General features: G+C 37.0%; 1 protein-coding gene across 1 annotated transcript in view; it reads right to left on the minus strand.

Annotated features, from left to right (window-relative positions):
- FAF1 (Fas associated factor 1) overlaps window positions 1-20373 on the minus strand; it is a 162656-nt gene that overhangs the window by 28875 nt on the left and 113408 nt on the right. Inside the window, exons 13-15 of the mRNA XM_035332623.1 lie at window positions 17624-17778; window positions 6242-6378; window positions 3626-3714 (exon numbers count right to left, since the gene is read on the minus strand). Of these exons, the coding sequence (XP_035188514.1) occupies window positions 3626-3714; window positions 6242-6378; window positions 17624-17778 (381 nt within the window). The remainder of the gene's footprint in view (window positions 1-3625; window positions 3715-6241; window positions 6379-17623; window positions 17779-20373) is intronic.

The raw sequence follows: 20373 nt of genomic DNA on the forward strand, positions 1-20373 counted from the left end.
TGGCATTTATTTCCTCTTTGTAAAAATCCCCAACCCTACTGCCCAAACAATAGTTAAGGTACAAATAATTGAAGTGTGGGCCAGAGGAGCAGACATGGTTGGAAAAGGAAAATATGTCCATTAGATCTACAAAATCATTACTGTAGCCTCTTATTCCATTAGAAGGAGCCTGAAGCTGTTTCTAGGGTAAGAAACTCACAGGACTGAGTATTTCCCTGGGAGATGGTGGTCTCTACTGTTGCATGTATAATGCTGCATACACACCCTGAGGCTGGACTCAGACCCTAGACTTGACCATGCTGAGAAGGGTGGGACTGCATCCTGGCCAGCCAGCCTTGCTGCTGTTGAGGCCGCTGAACCACCATTCAATTAACCATTGGCCAGTTCTTACCAAAAGGGCCACATTAGTACAACATCAGCACCTGGATGACCATATGCTATTGCTTGTGGCTTGCTACAAAGGCAATTTGAGTACCAAACTTACAAAATGAGACAGCGTAACAGCTAGACCATGTGTCTACAATGGCACATCAACAGTGTGGCCCAAAAGAAGGACGAGGTTTCTGAAATGTCACCTGCTCAACAGAGCTGTCACACAGCAAGGACAGGCCCAAGGGTTCATGACTGGCCCAGAAGCCTTGGAGAGAGAAGGAAGAAGAATGGGAAGCCACATTTGTCCCTCTTAAAAAACCTTGGGAGAGAGAATGGATGCCTAAATTAGGCACCACTTGTACCTCAAAACAGGTATGCTGGATTACCATGACTACAGATACACATCTCAGTATTTTTTAATGTATTTCTTTGGAGACTAAGTAAGAAAAATCTTAAATATTTATAAATTGTGTTTAATTAAGTTAAATCCAATCACCAGTTAAATGATAGTATTTTAGTAATTGACATTATAGAAATATGCCCCAAATCTGTCTGATTAAAATTGTAGGAGGCTAAACTAGTAAATTTTACTAACACCCGGATACAAAAGCACAGGATTTAGCTAACTATATATACTATTACCACCAGCTAATGAAATGACTCACTTTGCTCAGGAGAGAGAAGTTGGTGACAGTGTTCTGAGCATCCTGCCTGCAATATCAGCCGATGATTCATGACAGGGAACTGGCTGTAAGGTGATGCCTCAACAGCTACAGCCAGCATCGCGGCGAACACCTGTACCATTAGCTGGCACTGGTAATAGTCATCCTGTACTGAAATAACCATCAGAGGGCACTGCAAAACATGCTGTGCTAAACAGAATTATGCAATAGCTGTGTTTGAAGCTTTCATGGTCATGCAAGTTAAAGATCCAAAGTGGAGAAGTTCAGCTGCGTAAACTGACCCATTAATGATTTCATGCTGTTATTTACACGTGTTTCCAGTTCCATTTCTCTCTCTCACACACACTTCTGCTTACAGCAAGGCTATATATATGACTTGTCTTTTTAAAGCACAAAAGAATTTTCTGCTTATCTTCTTGTGGTTTTATGATGACTTACTGTTGCTATTAAGAAAACAGTAACAGAAACCGGACTCTCTATCCTGTTTGCTATTGTGATATTTGGGAAAAAAACGCACCCACTGCACTAAGTTCTTAAAGAAGAAAAGGTGTTGATATTTGAACACTCTAAGTTGTCAAGTACAAGACTTACAAGAAAGCTACATGTTATGTAGCGAACCACAAAAAGACAATATTTTTTTTTCAGGTGAAAGCCTTCTATTGAGTACAGTCTGCTTGCCAAATACTCCCTCTCTGGAATAGCAATTTCATAAAGCACGGTTGTTTTTTAAACTTCCTGCTTCAAAGGCAAAACTGTCTGAGATCACCTTTCCTGTGTGCTAGTAACAAGTGAAGCCAAGTTATAAGTAAATACCCTCTTTGTGTATAGAACCCATAGTGTCTGAAAATCTGCCCCCTAAGTTTATGAAATTTTCCATTAGTTTTCTGAATGTCAAAGTGTATTAGAAAAAAAAACTCCCAATGGGAAAGAAATGTCAGTGATGCTCTCTCAGTGACAGGAAAACAAAAGGAAATGTGAAAAAAACACCCACAGAGAAGACTTGGACAACAAAAGATTTTAGAGAAATGTATAAAAATTAATCTTCTATTCTCCCTACCTAGGTAGAGCACTTAGAATAAGAAGCCTGGAGGAATCCATATCATCACAGTGGGGACATATATTACAGGGCTGTCACTGTTCTTGGGCATTCAGTGAAGAACCACCTGCAGCTCAGGATGCAGAAGCCAGTGCCTGGTTCTGCAATCATGGCCTCAAGGCTACCACGTCTTCCCTTTCTTTGAGCTTTGTCTTCATCAAGCCTGGATTCTTCTCAGTTGCAAACCCACCTGGTTTTCTCCTCCTAGGTCTATCACTGTCTCACCTGACTTCCACAATGATCTCCCCTGCTCTGGACAACTGTTCCTGTTCCTGTTCCTCCCTGTACTCCACTCCAATTTCTTTACTTTTCTTTGACCTTTTCTTTACTTTTTTTTTTCTCTTACACATCTTTAGTCCTACTTCTAGTTCCTTTCCTCATCCCTTTATCTGTTCTTATTTCACTGCCTTTATATTTCTTTCTTTCCTTCTGTTTTCTTCCTTTATGCCAGATTTTGTAGTTTCTAGTACTGAGTCTTCTTCAGAACTCATCCATATTGCAAATTTTAACTTATTAAAGCATTTAAAAAAAAATCCATACTCAATATATTGCTGTTAATATGCAATAAAAATTTCAATTATATCATGCCTTGGATTTTTGTTGTAATCCTCATATTAAAAGTTGTGTTCAGTATTAACAAAATCAAAGTCAAATTTCTTCACCAATGAATTACAGGTAGCATAAATAAAGAAAAGAATGAACTACAAATATTGTGCAGATAGCATGCCTTCATATTATTATCATCATAATCAGTAAATCTCATACAGATAAGATACAAGATTTAAATGTGAAGAATGTTTAGTGAATTATTGTCAATCAATGTCTCCGCAACAGGATAAGAATAATCTTGAATGGCAACACACCAATTATTATAAATTCCCGAGTAAGTACTTCATTACTTCCAAATGTCACTCTCGATTTATAGAGTAACAGATAAACATTCCTCAGCTGTATGCCTCACTGTGTCTACTTCTTTGCAATTGAAACACTGTTCTTGTGAAGTTGTGTAGTCTCTTACCCACTTCTGAATGGTGATTCTGTACTGGCACAGTTCTGTTTTTTAAGATTGCTTCTCAAACTCCTTTTAAATATGTACATTTAAGACACACAATCTCTCTTTGCTTTCTACCTACAGCTTAGAGCTGGTCATTGGGAAAAAATCTGATTGCCATTTCCTTGTATGAGCGTACAAAGCTCTATAATACCATTGCAAATGTAAACAGTTACTCATGACTAATATTTAGAAAAAAGAATCAAACACTCTGAAAATGACAGTAAACCAATGAGGAGTTTTTTGAGAGACCCAACAATAGGAGACACAAAGAAGGCTTAATATTTTTATCACAGATAATGGAAGAGGCATGCTAAAACATGCCATACCCAACTTCATGGGCTAAAGAGACATTTGGTTATTTTTGCATCCCCGGTGATTTGTGGAAGACAGTAGGTATCTGCAGTAACTTTCAAGTCTCACCTCATCCTTTATGTCTTCCTGCTGCTGAGCACTGAAGATCTCCATTGCAGCCATCAGCCTCATCATTAGCTCATCCACTGTTGTGTTACCTAGCAACACAGGAAGATAGCTGAACTTCAAACCATTAAAGTTATTGAAAAAAAAAGTCATCTTAGAATTAACCTGTAAAAAATAGGCTGTTCAAAAAAAAGGTGACAGCAGAAAATGCAAATACCTTAGCAAAATGATTTTAATTGAAAATTCAAAATTGTTTCTGCAAGCAAACGTTGACCATAGGCTAAAACTTTAGGTAGTTCAAATCTGAAGAATTGGTTTTGTGCTTGCATGAAATAACTCTATTTTTCTTTTAAACACATGTTAGAGGAAAGTATACCTGGGATTCCCTGACATGAATTCTTTTTTACAGGTTTAGAATTCTTGGGTCTAATCAGGGAGACTGAAGCAATTGGCTAGTCAGGTAACAAAAGGTAGGAGGTTTCCAGTAGCATCTAAACAGATCTTTATTTTTTTAAAGGAATACAGAGATTAAATGCATGTGTGCACATGCATTTTTATTCAGGTATAACTATTTTGGGTAGTAAAATTTCAAAGAGTAATAATATACTCTCTTCAGTGTATTTACTTCTGATAAAACTTGTAAAGCTAATAATAGTGGGAAAATAAATTACCTGTGCATAAATCTCAAGAAATACAGCATATATATAATCAAACAGATAATTCCTCATTTTTCCTAGCAGTGTGCCTCCAGCCTTCAGGAAGACAAAGGTAAGTTTAATTTCCTACCAAGACGTGACCAGACCTTGGTTTCTCTTAGACTGAAGACTAGATTACCTGTTAGAGCCACTCATAGCAGTTAAAAGGCAAGACCATTTCTCCATGAGAAATAGGCTAAGTCTATAAACTGTTAACATCTGCCAACCTAAATGATCTTTGGACACTGACAGAACAATGCCATCAAGAGCTAGATTGATATTGGTAATGGCGGTCAAAATTTTAAAAGGAATAAACTAACCTTAAGCCACAGTACCAAGAAAGAAAACAAAAAATGTACCCAGAGTTTCCAACCCCAGCAAAAAATAAAAAGCAAAAGCAAACTTAGACAGTCTGCATTTCAATAAACGCCTTTAGGACTTAAGTTTCTACACTGTTGTATCTCTTCTGCAAACACTGCCTTCTCACCCTGCCCTGAAAGGCCCTCATTGTTCCCATTTCTAACATTTGCTACCTTAGCAGAAAATATTATCCCGCATGCTTCAACATGCATGACTTCAGAGACTACCATTCATTTGAGGATATATTGTTAAAAGATACCAATGTTCCAATGCGTGGGAAAATAACAAGCACAGCACATTTGGGTTTTGATAGAATTTGAATCCAAGGGTAAATTTAAGTAAGACTTCAACGGATTATCACTTTAGTTCAAAACACTATTTGGAGAAAACCTGATACATAATTAAATCTTAATGAATGCAATGAAATAATTTGGATTATTTTATAATATGAAGTTGTGTTACATTATGACTCTGAGCCAGTAAGCACCACTGTCTTCAGTGGGATAACCTTAGGTGCCTAAAGTTACAAGAATATTTAACAATACTCCAGAGTTATAAAAACAAGAAAATCTATTTATTGTTTTTTTTTTGTATGAAATAAGTTTTATAACAGACAGACATACCATGAACTAGTGTTGTGCTGTACCTTGCACTAAAGAGACAAAATCCATGCAAAATTAACAGTTTTGGCCACAGGAAGGAGCATTACAGATTCCTCAAGAAAATGATTAATCTCATATGTAGAAAGAAACAGTAACACTGTCTGCAAAAGGCAGGATTTCCAGAGGCTTAATTTCCTCAGGAAAATAAGGATATTAGAATAAAAACTGACAGATATGACCAATAAATACATGAGAACTGTGTCATTAAGGCAACCTTGTGGAGGAAGAAGAAATAAGGGGTACCCATTCTGTGATGCATTTTAATTTGAAGAGTTACTGAGAACAGCAGTTGAAGGGCATTCCACACCTGAGTTACCTCACTGCCAGTGGAATCAGAAGAATGGTTATGCTAGAAATAACTGCTCGCGTAGAACAGAAAGCTTCATTTATATGAGATTATATTAGCTACTTAAAATTCTGATCCAATTTGGGGTCTCAACACTGCAGGCAGGCCTGAAGAAAGCAACTCATATTCAAATATTATCCCACTACGTACAACAGGAGTCCACATATTAACAAGGAGCTATACAGAGAACTAAATGCATGCTGGCACTACACAAAAAATGCAGCCAACATTTTGCAATTTTTGTGATTTATCTGGTTATAAATTTGGAAAACTAAGTGCAACTCCTGTTTCAGGAGATTCGGCTTCTACTTTTAAAAAGAAAATCTGAAAAACCTAAACTAGGATTCTACTCTAGTCATGGCAACTTCAATCTCTAAAACTATGCTAAAGAATGCATTTATGAATAATAGCTATACTCTGACAATTACAAGTTTCTTGTGTGTAATAAATTCAGTATTGAAAACCTTAAAAAAAAAAAAAAAAAACAGCAAGGATGTCACCCAACAATTTCAGAAGCCACATAAGAAATATTTTCAATATAAAGCAAGAACTGTACCTTGTATTACATTCAATACTTCATTAGACGATCGTTTTCCCATAATAATAAGAAAAAGTGGAAATTGATCCGTCTTCTGAGTTCGAATAGTTTGGGCCACAACACTCCCGAAGTGTCTCGTGCACATCGTCAGAAACCTATGTGGAGGAAAAAACAGTTAACATAGTGGAGTTTTTTGGAAGTTAGCATTTAAAAAATCAAAATTCAGCAGATTGAGTGCTATCTTGCTATCTGCTGGTTAACATCTAGGCTTCTGCATTCAATTTTAGAGCTCTTTATCCCTTTTCGTGATTAAATTATGAAAATATTTACAAGTACGATAGACTCCAGATTGTCTACGCTGAGACAATTAATAACTGGTAGAGAAAACATTTTTTTTGATGGAGAATCCCATTTTCTGTTACACTGAAGCTTTAATTCACCATCAGTTCCCACCCACCCCCAAATAATCATACTAAATCAATTGTTAAAACTTCTAAAGGAACTAAGTGAAGACATTACCTAATAAACATGAAGAAGTATAAAGATAGTATCGTTTCATATGAAAGCATAATTTAATAATGAAATATCAAGCAAATCTTTTTATCAGTCATAGATTTAAAACAGGCTACTTCAGAATTGTCTTTTCTTTTGTACTAGTGCCCTGCCAGTGACATACTTAGCAGCGTGGTCTAAAAACAATAATTCTAAGCTTTTGACCAAAAAAAGATCTCAGATATTAGCATAGAGAAGTCTAGCATTAGTATTCTTAACACGATCTTGAATAAATGAAAAAACTGATAAAGCTTTTCTCTTCCATTAGAGGACTGTTTGAAATTAGCATTTCTTTCAAGAGAAAAGGGTAGCTTATGATATGTTTTCAGATCTGATGGTAAAAAGTAAATGTCATAATAATAATGAATTATGAAAGACCAAATGCAAATATAGAATGCTTTAATAAGATCCAATTTAATAAAGTCTGTAAAAATAATGGACTTTTAATAACACGGGTCACAAAAGGCAAAACAGTGGAAATTCTGAGGACTAGCCACTGGTACAGGCTTATTAATTCTTAATTATGTTCATGAAAGGCAACTTAAATCGTGTGTTTTCTTATGCCTTATGATAATATTTTAGGTAACAACTACTCTGAAATGTATGCTCTAACTGAAGAGCAAAGTCCTGTTGTCACATGCATTAGAAGCCAAATCTATTTGAAAAGACAAACTGCATTAAAATGTCAAGCGCTCTAAGCCATTTCTTCTCAAAAGATACTGAAAAGATTCAAAAATGTTTTGATTTTTTTAATCATCATATATTACATCTAATAAAATCACTAAAAACTGAAAAGCCTGATGAGTACAATATTGGGCACCTGAAGTATAGAAAGAAAACCCTACAACTCAAAACCATTTTATAGCCTAACTATGTCTGTAGTTGGATGGAAGGAAATAAGCAGGAATAGCTAGTGAGTACTTCAAAGCCATAAATGTCACTGGCAAACATCTTTCCTTGCCTCCTTGCATCTCCATCTTTTGCAATTCAGAACTGTCAAATGGAAAGACAACGTCCAAAATGTCAAATAGGGATTGCTCTATCAGAAAGAGCTAAGTAAAGACAAACTGATAAAATAAAGCGTCCATAAAGTCTTGATATACAAACTCTTAAGAACAATAATGCTTTCGATTTTTGGTTTTCAAGGTGGGAATAGATAAGTCATATCTCAGCTTCACAGAAGTCATTGGTGATCTTCAATGGCAATTTGACTCCTCTAAGTCCAGGGTTTTTCTTAGAAGTAATAAAAGACAATGGTCAATAGAACGGAATTCCTGAGACGTGTGTATGAAAACTGTTTAAACAGACTTTGGCATGCCACTGAATAGAAGCACTAAAGTTTCATGGGAAAACAAAATATCTAACTGAAACTGAATAAACACTATAGAGGAGTACTAGAAGGAACAAACCCGAGAGATAATAGCAATATTAGTTGCATTCATCAACGGTTTGTGTCTATTTTGTTTTTAAATTGTTTGCATTTCGTTAAGACACAACTCATTCACAAAATATGCTTTCATAGCTATGGATTCAGTAGGCAGATAATTCTGAATGAAGCAGTTATTTCAGTATGTTAAAAAGGTTCCCAAATATTTTTTTTTTCCCCAGGTGATGATTTTTTTTTTTTTTTTTTTTTAATGTGGAACTTCCTGCCTAATATGTAGAACCTAACAAAATACGATACCTGGGGATCCTGTAAAACCAAGGCTGGGAAAAGTATAGGTTTCAACTTACTGGTTTCTGAAGATGACATCTTGTGCCAGACTATCAGAAGGATACACACATTTCCTGGTTGAGTAACAGCAGAACACATGCCAGACACCAACAACTCCTCTCATGTTTTTTTCTTGGGGTTGCTTCTCAAAGCCACTGGCACCATCCGCCCTGCTTGTTCAAATCTCCCCCTCCTTCCACTGCTGCTGCACTTTGCTCAGCTTGCAGGGACAGGGCCAACCTGCTCCTGTACCAGTTACAAGAGCAGCAGGAGCCAGTCCTGATCTGAATGGCACACATTTGCCATCGCTGCCATCAGGCAGCCTTTGTCTGTCTGGGGGGTGAAGGGGAAAGAAAGAGGTTGGACTCGCTGATCTTGGAGGTCTCTTCCAACCTAGACTCTTCTGTGATTCTGTGAAACAACAAGAGCTGGGTCCCTCCCAGCTCCTCCAGCCTTGAATAAGGAATGTCCACATTACAGCACTGGCAGCCACGGTGAGGATGAATAATCAGCTGGCAACAATGTGCATCTTCAGAGATGGGCAACTGCCCTCAAAAAACTCCTCACTAATGCGATTTATCAAAATAGATCCTGCTCTTTTGCAACTGAATAAGACCCCATGTGTCTGTTGAGCTAAAATATAGTAAAGCTAATAAAAATGTGAAGGTAGTTCAACGATGTCACACTGAATAAAGAGATACCGCCAGCAATCTCCAATACCTGCGCCGCGTAACTCCTGTTCACCTGCAATCACTCACTCACATGCGTGCTCTTAGCCAGGGCAGTGGTATGTGAGTGCATAGCAAATTCTCATAACATCTCTTCCTTTCGTTTTACTAGATGGGTAGGAATTGAATTTTCATTCATGATCCCCATTCAGTTTTTCCCCACTCCTTTTAATAGATTTTGCAACTAATTTTGCCTTTTTTACCTTCCTTTTTCAGCCTTTCCTGCTTCTGGATTTCCAGACTTTTTAACTTTCTTCCACAAATGACCAAAAAATCTTCACGCTAGTATTTACTGTCTTCAGAAGTGTGTGAATGAGACCAAAACAATTTGGTGGCATAACCAAATGTGTACATCACTTACAAGGGATTTTCTTATTTCCATCTAAATAGAAGCGTGCCAGATCCTTTCGTGGCATCTCCAGAGCTGCCAAGAAAACTGCCTGTGGAGCTCATCAAAGAGCCAGATGTCACTCTGGGGAGAACTGTTTTCCACAACACACTGGATTACTGTGATCTCCAACCAAAAGTGGAAATAGAGGAACACTGCCAGAAAGGGAGGGCAAATGGCACCCTACTAGTCCTTTTATTTTTAAAGTATAAAAATATTCACGGAGAAAAAGGTATGAGAAAGGCAAAGAGCATTTTACAAAGGAAAAATCCATTAAAAAAAATCTTACAGATTTTTTTGTTGTTGTTACAGAGTAAGTCATCACAAAGTAATAGTTTTGTCAGACAGCATTATGTCTTTACTTTTTTCGTGACTCACTAGCAGTGAAATCCGCAGTTATTAAAGCTACAAAATAAACAGTCTTTGATCATAGCTTGACAAATACAAATACAAAAGCAAACCCTAAAAAATATTACAAATTTATCTTAACTTTTTAAACATAGATCAAAATGGTATTAATTCTTAGATATAGCTCGCTCCTTAATTAAAAGCAACACACAGGAAAAAATTATTCTGGTGAAATGAAGATGTTCATTTTGGGGGTTGCTGATAACTGCATAGAGGTTATCCCTCCATGTGCACTCCGTGATACCCTGTCAGAAGAGCTGTCGTGTTTGTTGCACACTCTATACAAGCTACTTTCCCAGACAAGAAAATCATACTAACATTCCCTCACAGCTAATATACAACACATTATATTGAAATATACATCTGGCACTACTTTTTCTTGTAACTGTATCATTAAATGCTATTTATTTAATATTTCTTTTAATAAGCTTCTAAGGTGACAATTACAGAAAAATAACCGCTTTAAAAATCTACTGAAACAAGTATAAAAATATTATTGAGCCTCAAAAACAAAGGGGATACTTGTTACATCTGAAGTCCGTGGTCTGCAGTAGCTCAGTCTTGAATATGTTGTACAGAACTTTGCAAATGCTTGGGTTTAGCAATAATGTTTTTTGTAAGAACATGCAGGTTTTAATTTTGAACAATAGAAGTGGTCACCTTTGTGCCAAGTACTGACCATGAAAAGTGTTATTTCAGACCTCAAGATGTTTTGGTCTTTGGGAAGCTTTTGATCTCTGTGAGACCTGTTTACGCTACAAAATACATACGTATCTAGAAAATGTAAAAACATATGAATATAATGGAGCTTTTTGGTAGTGTAAAATGATTAGTGTTTCATAGGAATCACTAAAATGACTGGTATTATCTCATTGTTGCTTTATGTACATCTTGCTCACGTATGATGTTCCTTCACATCTGATATTCGTATGGACAGGATCTACTGCAGTCAAGTTGGGATCCACGATTACACACGGTCCCTCCTTACCAAACCAGGAACAAGAACATACAAACAAAAAAGCTATGATGATAAATACTTTAGAAAAATGTAAATGTTCATTAATATTTCAGTGTAAACCACTGAGTAGGCTAAGAACATCCCTGGTGCAGAGTCCCCAAGAGGGGCACAAGCGAGAGGCATTTGCTGGCTCTCATACTATCAGGGTGTAAACTGTAAACCTGCAGAATGAAACTAATGTTAATTAGTAATTGTATTGGCAAATCTGCCTAGGGCATTAAAAAGCAAATACTCTTCCATTCAGAGAGAATTTTCATCTTAGCTGTATAAATAGAAAGTACTCAAATAAATATAAAGAATTGCAAAGGAACTTAGATCAATTTTCCTTTTTTTTTTTTTTTTTGGTGCCAACAGAAATCTGGTTATTTATTGCAGTCTTATTCGCACAAATATTCCTGTACTTACTTTTAATTTTAACGTACTGTTGGGAAAACTTTGAAAAAGTTCTTAATAAAATGAGGCCCTTAGGAACATGGTACCCACTATGCTTCTTCCAAAGGGCTTTTTAACAGTACTGCACTGGAGATGTATTTTGCTACCATCACCTCATCCTGAAGTCTGGCTCAAAAAGAAGCAGTTGGACAAACTCCGATAACCTCTTTTAAAATATTTATTCCCTTTCAGTCTGAACTGATGTTCAGTCCACAACCTGGATGACTCTGGGTGGAAAAAGTGTGATTTATTTATGGCCAGATACTTCCCAAGGTTAACCTTACTTTTTAGAAGCTTCAAAACTTCAGAAATGGCTGTGAAAAAATTGACTTCTCTCTTGAGCACGAAGAAAACAATGATGAATATTAAATATGCAATGTTCCTGATTATTTTTAATAAAAATTATATATTGTGCAAAGTCAATATAAGACTCATTAAAATGTTAATGTAAAAATAACATTTTTATATTAGGTATTTACATTTTAAAAAGTAAAGTTGAGGTCACAAAACGGTATATTTAAATAAGCTTGCTATCCATAGTTTTCCTAATACAGAGTTAATATATTACCCACATTAGTAGGGTCATATCTGTTACCTCAAACATAAGGGATGATGAGCAACAGACACAAGGTATTATCTAAAAATGTATAAAGTAGTGTGACTCAAATGATGTAGATATCCTCTTTAGTATCCACATGCTAAATACCCAGGGATTCAGATGTAAGAAACATGATTTTATCCACTTGTTCTTTATGCAAGAGTAAAGCCTAGATGAGTGGATTATCTTACTCTTCATAAAACATGGAAGATCTAATTTCATCCTTCCAGGTTCAAACAGATTAGGTAAATACTTTATAACCCTATTCAGTCTAAAATACATCTATCTAGAAACTCATTAATCCATCCTTTCAGATATCACTGACACCAGACAAAATTACTGGTAAAAGTATAAATAAAACATATCTGGACTTCTTGCTCAAATACTGTGCTTAAAATGGAAAACAAAAGATGCACTTGCCTTTTAGAGGTAGTTTTGATCATTGTCTATCGTACAAGACAGACATGTAACATGATTTGCTAAGGAGTATCTAAAATTGCTAGTTAGATTTGCTAATAAACTACTAAAGTATTTTAGCTACTTTACAGATGGTAGTAAAGTGGAAGAAGCTACAAGCACACTGGAAATCAGTATAAGAATTCAGAATAATCTTCACAAATCAGAGAAACAATCTGACAATTCAACAAAGTCAGTTAAAGTCTCTAAGGAGAAGAAACAACTGTACAACAAGCAGTAAGAGAAGAAGAAAATTAATGACATGACGATGACACATTGGGGTAAGTAATCAGAAGCATGGTTTGCTCAACATGAAATAATCCTATTTCTGTACTTAGTACTGAGAAAGCGCTTTTAGGTACAGTACATGAGTGAAGATATGGTCCAAATTACAGGAGGACCATATTTGTTATTGCAAACAATATTTATATCTAAAAAGGACAAGATATGAGGAAATGCTGAAGGAATCATGGTTGCTTAGCGTTAGTCAGAAGAAAATTGCAGGAAAACAGATCGGGGCTTTTTAAGTACTAAGAACACAGAAGCAGAAAGTAAGAGCATACCTTATTGTCTACTGGATAGATCAAGATATAATTGTCAACGATTGCTGCAAGACAAACTTAGGCTAAATATTAGTGAGAACTGCCTAAAGGCAGTGAAAACCAACTACTGGAACCTAGTTATGGAGAGATGCTGAGAATCTCCCTCTCTCCAAAGTTCAGATCTGACAACCATCAGCCAGGAACGATGCAGGTAGAGCTGAGCCTTCTGGCCAGGTATGGACTAAACATTTTAATCTGCAGCTCTCCGAGACCAAAGTTGGAATGGTAACCAAAAAAGGAGAGCAGAGAGGTCAAAGCAGAGTCATCTTACCCTAAAGAGGACAGACACCTGCACTTCTGTAAAAGGTTTTGTCCCCATCGGGCACCCTGCAGTACCAAGGAGACTCAGTCATGCCTTTCAGCTGTATTTCATAAACGATTCTGACTCTGCCAGCTCAGTGGTTTCTTCTGAAAGTTGATTTAAACACTCTCATAGATGCAACTAAATATCTCTCCAGCTTCAATTCTACCTGACAGCAGACCTCCCTGGTGCAGTTGTGGACTCCTCCATTTAACCAGACCTGTGAATGACTTCTTTCTCAAAGCAGGCCAACAAATCTGCCTGGACTACCTGTTCTGCCTTCACTTCTGCACAGGACACTACAGAGCTTTATTCCTTCCTGTTTTCTGTTCAACAAGCATAATAAGCCATGCTGTACTGTGAGTACAGTGGAATAGAATTTGCTCTAGGATTTGTTTTTACAGTGGGAACTTAAAATATATGCTTACAAATGTATCCATAGTTAATTCCTGCAGTTTTAATAGTTTTTTTCACATGACCTTGAAGCATTTTCACAGGCACGTAAAATGACACACTGAAAACCTTAATCAGATCAAGAGAGACTACTTTCTATTTATAGTTGAATATCGCAGAGACATCCATATCTTATTAATCACAATCAAATTAAAATGCATTCTATACTGGTTTTTATTCCAGATTAATTTTCAAATTTGGACATTTTTAGATTACTAACATTACCTTGAAATATATAAATATTTAAACAGGGACAGTTTACCTTTTCTGGTGGGTGTATAATAAACAGTTTAACCATCATCTATATACAGGCTGTTTTGTTCTCCATCTAAAGAGACAATCACCTTTTATCCTTTTCCTTTTTTCTTCATTTCAGTGCTATTAGGAAACTATTCACAAGTGCAACCCTAAACAATACTATGCAGTAATTATGACTAGATGACAAAGAGATGTGAACAATTACTGAGCCCATTTTGAAACCCTACACTAATAAAGTCATTAGATGCTGCCCTTGCCATGAGCCTTCTAAAAGCTTCTGAAGTTACAAGAACACACGGTATTGTTCGTTAGGACAATTGCTGCTGGCAGAATGCAAACCTTGAGTTAAACCATGCTGCAAATTGATCTTGACATTCTGTTAAGACCGCCACTAAAATCAAAAGCAAAGGAGAAAAGGAGAAAATGAGCGGGTGGGATGTAATCATGGAACATAAGGGTTCCCTCCTCACCTTCTTTCCTCTTCCTCCTCAAAACAAACCATACAGAAAATGACAAACTCGCCTGGTATTTGAGAGCCTTTATTTTTAAAACATTAATTAGACTTTTGACCTGTTTTTATGGACTGGCACTGTATTGCTATTAAAGTAAATTAAATAAAATATTGCAAAATACAATAGATAAAGTTTTCACACTGTTCTGTGAAACCTGCTAAGGATTTGATGCCCAAAGAACAAGTCCAGCAGTTTTGCAAGCAACATATGCAGAATCTATGGTCACTCCTTAGGAGGCAGTGGTAAATTAACTCACCAAGTCCAGCACTCACAGACCCCACACCTGCAATATATTTGCTGAAGGATCAAATAGGATTGGGGAGCTAGAGTAATATGGTCAACTGGTCTTCATCCAGGCATGCATCATTCAGTAGGTTAGTATTAAGGGTCAGCAACTGTGAATATGGCTAATTACTTGGTGATGGAAATTGCAGGTGAAGACAACCTGCTGCTGAGAAGCACTTTGGTCAATTAACTCTTTCCTAAGCTTAAGCAAAATGAAAAACCATCATTTGAACATTAAAACTAACAAGTACCTGTCATCATAGCTGAGAAAAGTTGGCAACACCTTGAAATACAGCACCCAAGGGCAAAGATATCAAAAGCTGAAAAGCTGCTACAGACATCTGAGGCACTGTTTTATGGTTTTGGCATTGCTTTGCTTGGCAAACATTAAGTACTTCGGAAATCTGTTAATATTATGTGTAATCTATATTTGTAGATGCTGTGTGTACAAACTTAAGAGTATGTGTGCATGTGTAGGCACATATGTATTTATGTATATTGATTATATACATGTCCTGGATGTAAATACATGAATTACGTTAATATATATTAATGAATTAATAAAAATACCTAGGCATATGCTTGTGTACATATATATGCACACATATCATTATATTACAATAATGGTATTAAGTCAACTCTTTGAAGTACGAAGATGCCAGAACTACAGCTGTTCATGTCTGACCTTACTGCCTACCTATTTCTATACTTGAGGAACTGCTTAGCCCATGAGATCGCCCAACACAGCTGGTGAGCTGCTCCAGCTGTACGCTCAGCCCAAAAGGTAGGGCCAGAACTGTCAAGATCACTACTATCAGACACTGATATGAGGAAATCATATTTTGTATCAGACACAAAATGAGGAAACAAAGACTTAGGAGCTGTTTCTACAGTTCAGGATAGACCCCCGTTTCGTTAATGAGAAAAGCAGAAGCTAGCAATAAAACTGCTTCCAGAACAGACATACATTTCATCCATAGATTTCAGAAAGAGAACAGCAAAGGGTAAGAAAAAGCAGAGTATTACAGATTTATTTATTTTTGCTTATATGACAAAGTATTTCTATTTAAAATCAATCGTGTCATCTACAGTACTGAAAACCTGTCTTTTACTACTGAAATTGAGGTGTCCCTATTGATTAGGGTAAATAAAGTGTGCCTGATCGTTCTACCTTTCCATGTCGCCTTTTTCAGGCATCTCTAACAGCGCAAATAAGTTGTTCTTGGGCCACACTAGAATGCAAAAAACAACTCCTGTTGTTTTCTCACCATTCAAACAAAAGCTACATGCAACTGCATTTGTAAGGAAACAATACTCCAAGACCACTGTCGTTGTGTCATATAAAGAAGTGTAGTAGTTAAACAGAGGTACTGCATATTTATTTACAGGAATGTCTACAGTGCATTGACACTTTCCAAAGAGGGAAGGAAGCACCATGCCCCCTCTGAAGAAATCACAGTCTAAGGAGCAGGATGTGACACTAAACACAAATGAGAAATTATTCTAATTTGAGCCAGCATGCCTTGTTTACCCCTTACTATTTTTTGACCTCACTGTTAATATGACAGTTTCTTTGTTGTTGCTAATAGAAAGCAAAAAATGAAGGCTTAAAAACCCTATCATACTGCACAATCAGTGACTAAGTTCATTGAGAATAGCTATAAAGCCTTAAACAAGCCCTTTATTTTGTGTTTTAAGAAGTGTCATAAGGAGTTAATAGGACACAGCTGTACAGGCTCTTTCTAATAAGCAGCTTCTGTCGCTTTGGTCACCACAGGTGTCTCTGTAACCTGCAAACTCTTATTACTAGTGTATCAAAGTTGTGCTACTTAATAGATTTCTTTAGTAAAACACAACAAAGCAATTACATGGCTGTTGATCGTCAGTCATAAAAAACCCTCAAACACACTTTTTCAAAAGAAACTACACTGCAATTTTTTGTCATTGTAAAATAAAAGAAACTAGAGAATTAAATAGAAAACCAAACAATAGAACAGCAGGTAGTCAACTGAACTTAGCCACTACAGATGGTTTAGAAATAGTGTTTCCTTCTACATCAAGTTGTGGGATAAAAGAAAAGGAGGAGGCTCCTTACTGCCAATGAATGGCAATACCAAAAGACTTAAGCAAGTTTCCCGTCTATGTATTTGGTCCCATGAAAGAACCTAGATGTTTCTTTTTCCTTTCTCTCTCCCCCCCCCCCCTTTTGCTTTTTTTCATAATCTTTAACTGTTCTCTAGAGTAATTTGAACTACATGCACAACCACAGATTCATCCAATGACAAATGCAGAAAGTCGAGTGAGGAATTCCTATGAAACATAAGTGTCATTTTAAAAGCGTATTATTAGACAAAGTGATTGTTCTGTTCTCTCTTGTCCACTTTTTGTCTCTTGTCCAGTAAAGAAATATTAAGAGAAGACATAGTTCTAGAGTTATGTTTGCAAAATAAACTCTAAAAGGAAAAAAGGAACTCAATTACTGAACTATTTTTCCTATGCAGGAATAAGAAGTCCATTTGTAATGAAAATGTGGGTTCAATTCCCAGTGAGCATTTGCCAGCACAGTTTCATTGATGAGTTATGAACAAGCAAGTTTTTAATTCAAATAAATATCAAGCAACAAAACATTTGATACACAGAGATAAGCTGTTCTTTGAAGGAAAAGCTACTCCATTCACAGTGCAAAGAGTCTTACCTTGCTCTGTTTGCTTCTTTTGTCATGTCCCACGCCCAGGTTATGAAGTTCTGACTCAGATATGAGACAATAGATTCAGCACAGAGCATTTGTGAGCAGAAAACGTTGGTTAGTACGCTTTCATCATGGTGGAGGTAGATAGCAAGAAGCTTTCTCTGAAAAGACATGAAAAAAGATTGATAAGTGAAAATTTCCTCAGTCTATTTAGTAATTTTAAATTATGGTTGCAAGTTTGTGTATTAGTACACCAATGGTGTTTATTGAAGGTGCCAACTACTTCAAAGTGTGCATACAGGAAAAAAAAACAATAGATTTCAAGGCAAAGGGTCCATACCTCTAAATCTACAATGTTTTCTCAACTCTTCCTTGCAATTTTATTTTGGGTACCAAAATATTATATGATATCCTTAGAACATGAAAATAACAATGATTCAATGTAAAATCAAAAACTATTAATAGACTTAGCTTAAAAATGTGTGAACTTTGTTGGGCAGCATGCCAAAAAAAAAGATAACATTTAGAACAATTCCCTGAGCAAGGAACACACCAATTAATACAACAGTGTCTAAGATTTCCAAACAAATACAATTATACGCAACCTTAAAAAATGACAGCGCATTATCACCTACCCATCTGTAGCCAAACAAAAGAGAAAATTGAGAAAGAAAGAGTACAGCTGCCCACTGTCCCAAAGCCTGTGATGCTACATGCTGAATATTTTGGCAGCTCTCCATCCAGTCGTATGGTGTGGGGAGGCCCCCAGCACATCAGCCTCTCACCTACTTCATAAGTCAATGTGCAGCTGATGAAAAGGCCATGTGCCAGCCCAGCTGGCTGAATCTCTTGTGGAGCTGAGAAGAAAGGTGGCCATCCCAGCACTGCGAATGTGTAAGATACAAGTGCAAGGGATGTGGTATGGAAATCACAGAATCACAGAATATCCCAAGTTGGAAGAAGTTGGACACACAAGGATCATCAAATCCAACCCCTGGCTTCACACAGGACCACCCCAAAACCAAACCATCTGTCTGAGAGTGTTGCCCAAATACTCCTTGAACTCTGGAAGGCTGGTGTCATGATCACTGTTGAGCCTCTCCCAGTGCCCAACCACTCTCTAGGCGCAGAACCTAACACCCAGCCTGACCCTCCCCTGTCCCAGCTCCATGACGTTCCCTCAGGTCCTGTCGCTGTCCCCAGAGAGCAGAGCTCAGCGCCTGCCCCTCCGCTCCCCTCGTGAGGGAGCTGCAGGCGGCCACGAGGCCTCCCCTCAGCCTGCTCTGCTCTGGGCCAAACAAACTGAGGGACCTCAGCTGCTCCTCATAAGTCATGCCCTCTAGACATGGGAAACAGATCAAATGAGTGAATTGTGAACCTCACTTTACATCTGTGAGTTCTGATACACCTCGTCATAGCCGCTCTGGTAGCAAAGACTAGATGCTGAAGACAGTATTAGTGAATTGAAACCAGATTATCTTTGCCGTGTTTTTCTGAAATCCTATCACGTAATATTTGAAGTTCACTGTCAGCAGCATACAGCTCTGCTGTGTGTCCCCATGACACTTTCAGACCACATTCTGGAAAGTGAGTCTGTGTCTACACAAAGAGAGCAGACTGTGAAAAATATAGGAAAACTATAAGCTATTAAAAGACCATGATTCTGTATGAAGTATTTAAGAAATTATAAACACCTTTCAGAAACTGACAATGTTTCATTCGCCTCCACCATTACATTTTAAAACCTTACTTGAACGTGTTTCCTTAGACAATGTAGTAAGTGGTATTTTCAGACTTTTAAATAAAAGTCATTTACAATCTCTTCATTAGAACTAAGACTGAATGCTAGACACTGAGGTGCATTGATATAGCAAGACGGATGCAATTTTGAGACAAATTTGTTTTTTTAAAAAAAACTGTATGGCTATAACCTCAAATACTTGCTTTGGATAAAACTTAATGACTGTTTATAAAAAGAATAATACATTTGAACATTAGACTTTGGGAAAGGGATTAGTAATTTGCATTAATGTTTGACTAATTTAATTTAAATGTTCTTCAGAACCAAGTACACATGTGCCAGAAAGGGCCATTAATAAGCCCAACATGCAGAGATCCATATAAGTGCAGGCAACAATGTTGACTGAAACTAAACTTGAAAATCCAGGGCACTAATGCACAATATCAAGCAATAAAACAGCATTTCTGTGGTGATATTTAATTTAAAAAGAAGAAAGAGGCAGGGGAAGATCAGGCACTGTCTGTTTTTGAGGATCAGCCATTCTGCATTTCAAAGCGTCGATCCCTGCAATATCCAGGTTACTGTGCTAGAATCTCGACTATTATATAGCACTTGTAAGAGAGGGAGGGCAAAGATGTGTTTACTCAGTGATTAGGGCCTTAGAATAAGCCTCTAGCTCCTAGAGAGACAGCTCACCACTTATTCATTTGGACCAATTCACAAAGCCTAGAAAGATTAAACATCCATGCTGAGAAGACAAGCGAATGCAGACGGTGAAAAAGAAATAAAAATTCTTTAAAAACTCTGAGATGACTTCATTATTTTTTCCACAAGGAAACTTTAGGAAAGTGTTTAGTTAGAGAAAAACCCACATTGACCTCTCTCTAAACCCTTAATCTTTCCTTTGTGGTGGCACTGCTTTGTGGTAAGCGGATGGCTTTGCTCTCCTCTTTTCACGGGGAGCGAGTAGAAAAAAAAGGCTCTTGAGAAACACTTTTAGTTCCAAAGAAACAAC

Source organism: Oxyura jamaicensis, chromosome 8 (assembly GCF_011077185.1).
Source record: "Oxyura jamaicensis isolate SHBP4307 breed ruddy duck chromosome 8, BPBGC_Ojam_1.0, whole genome shotgun sequence".
Classification (NCBI taxonomy): Eukaryota; Metazoa; Chordata; class Aves; order Anseriformes; family Anatidae; genus Oxyura; species Oxyura jamaicensis.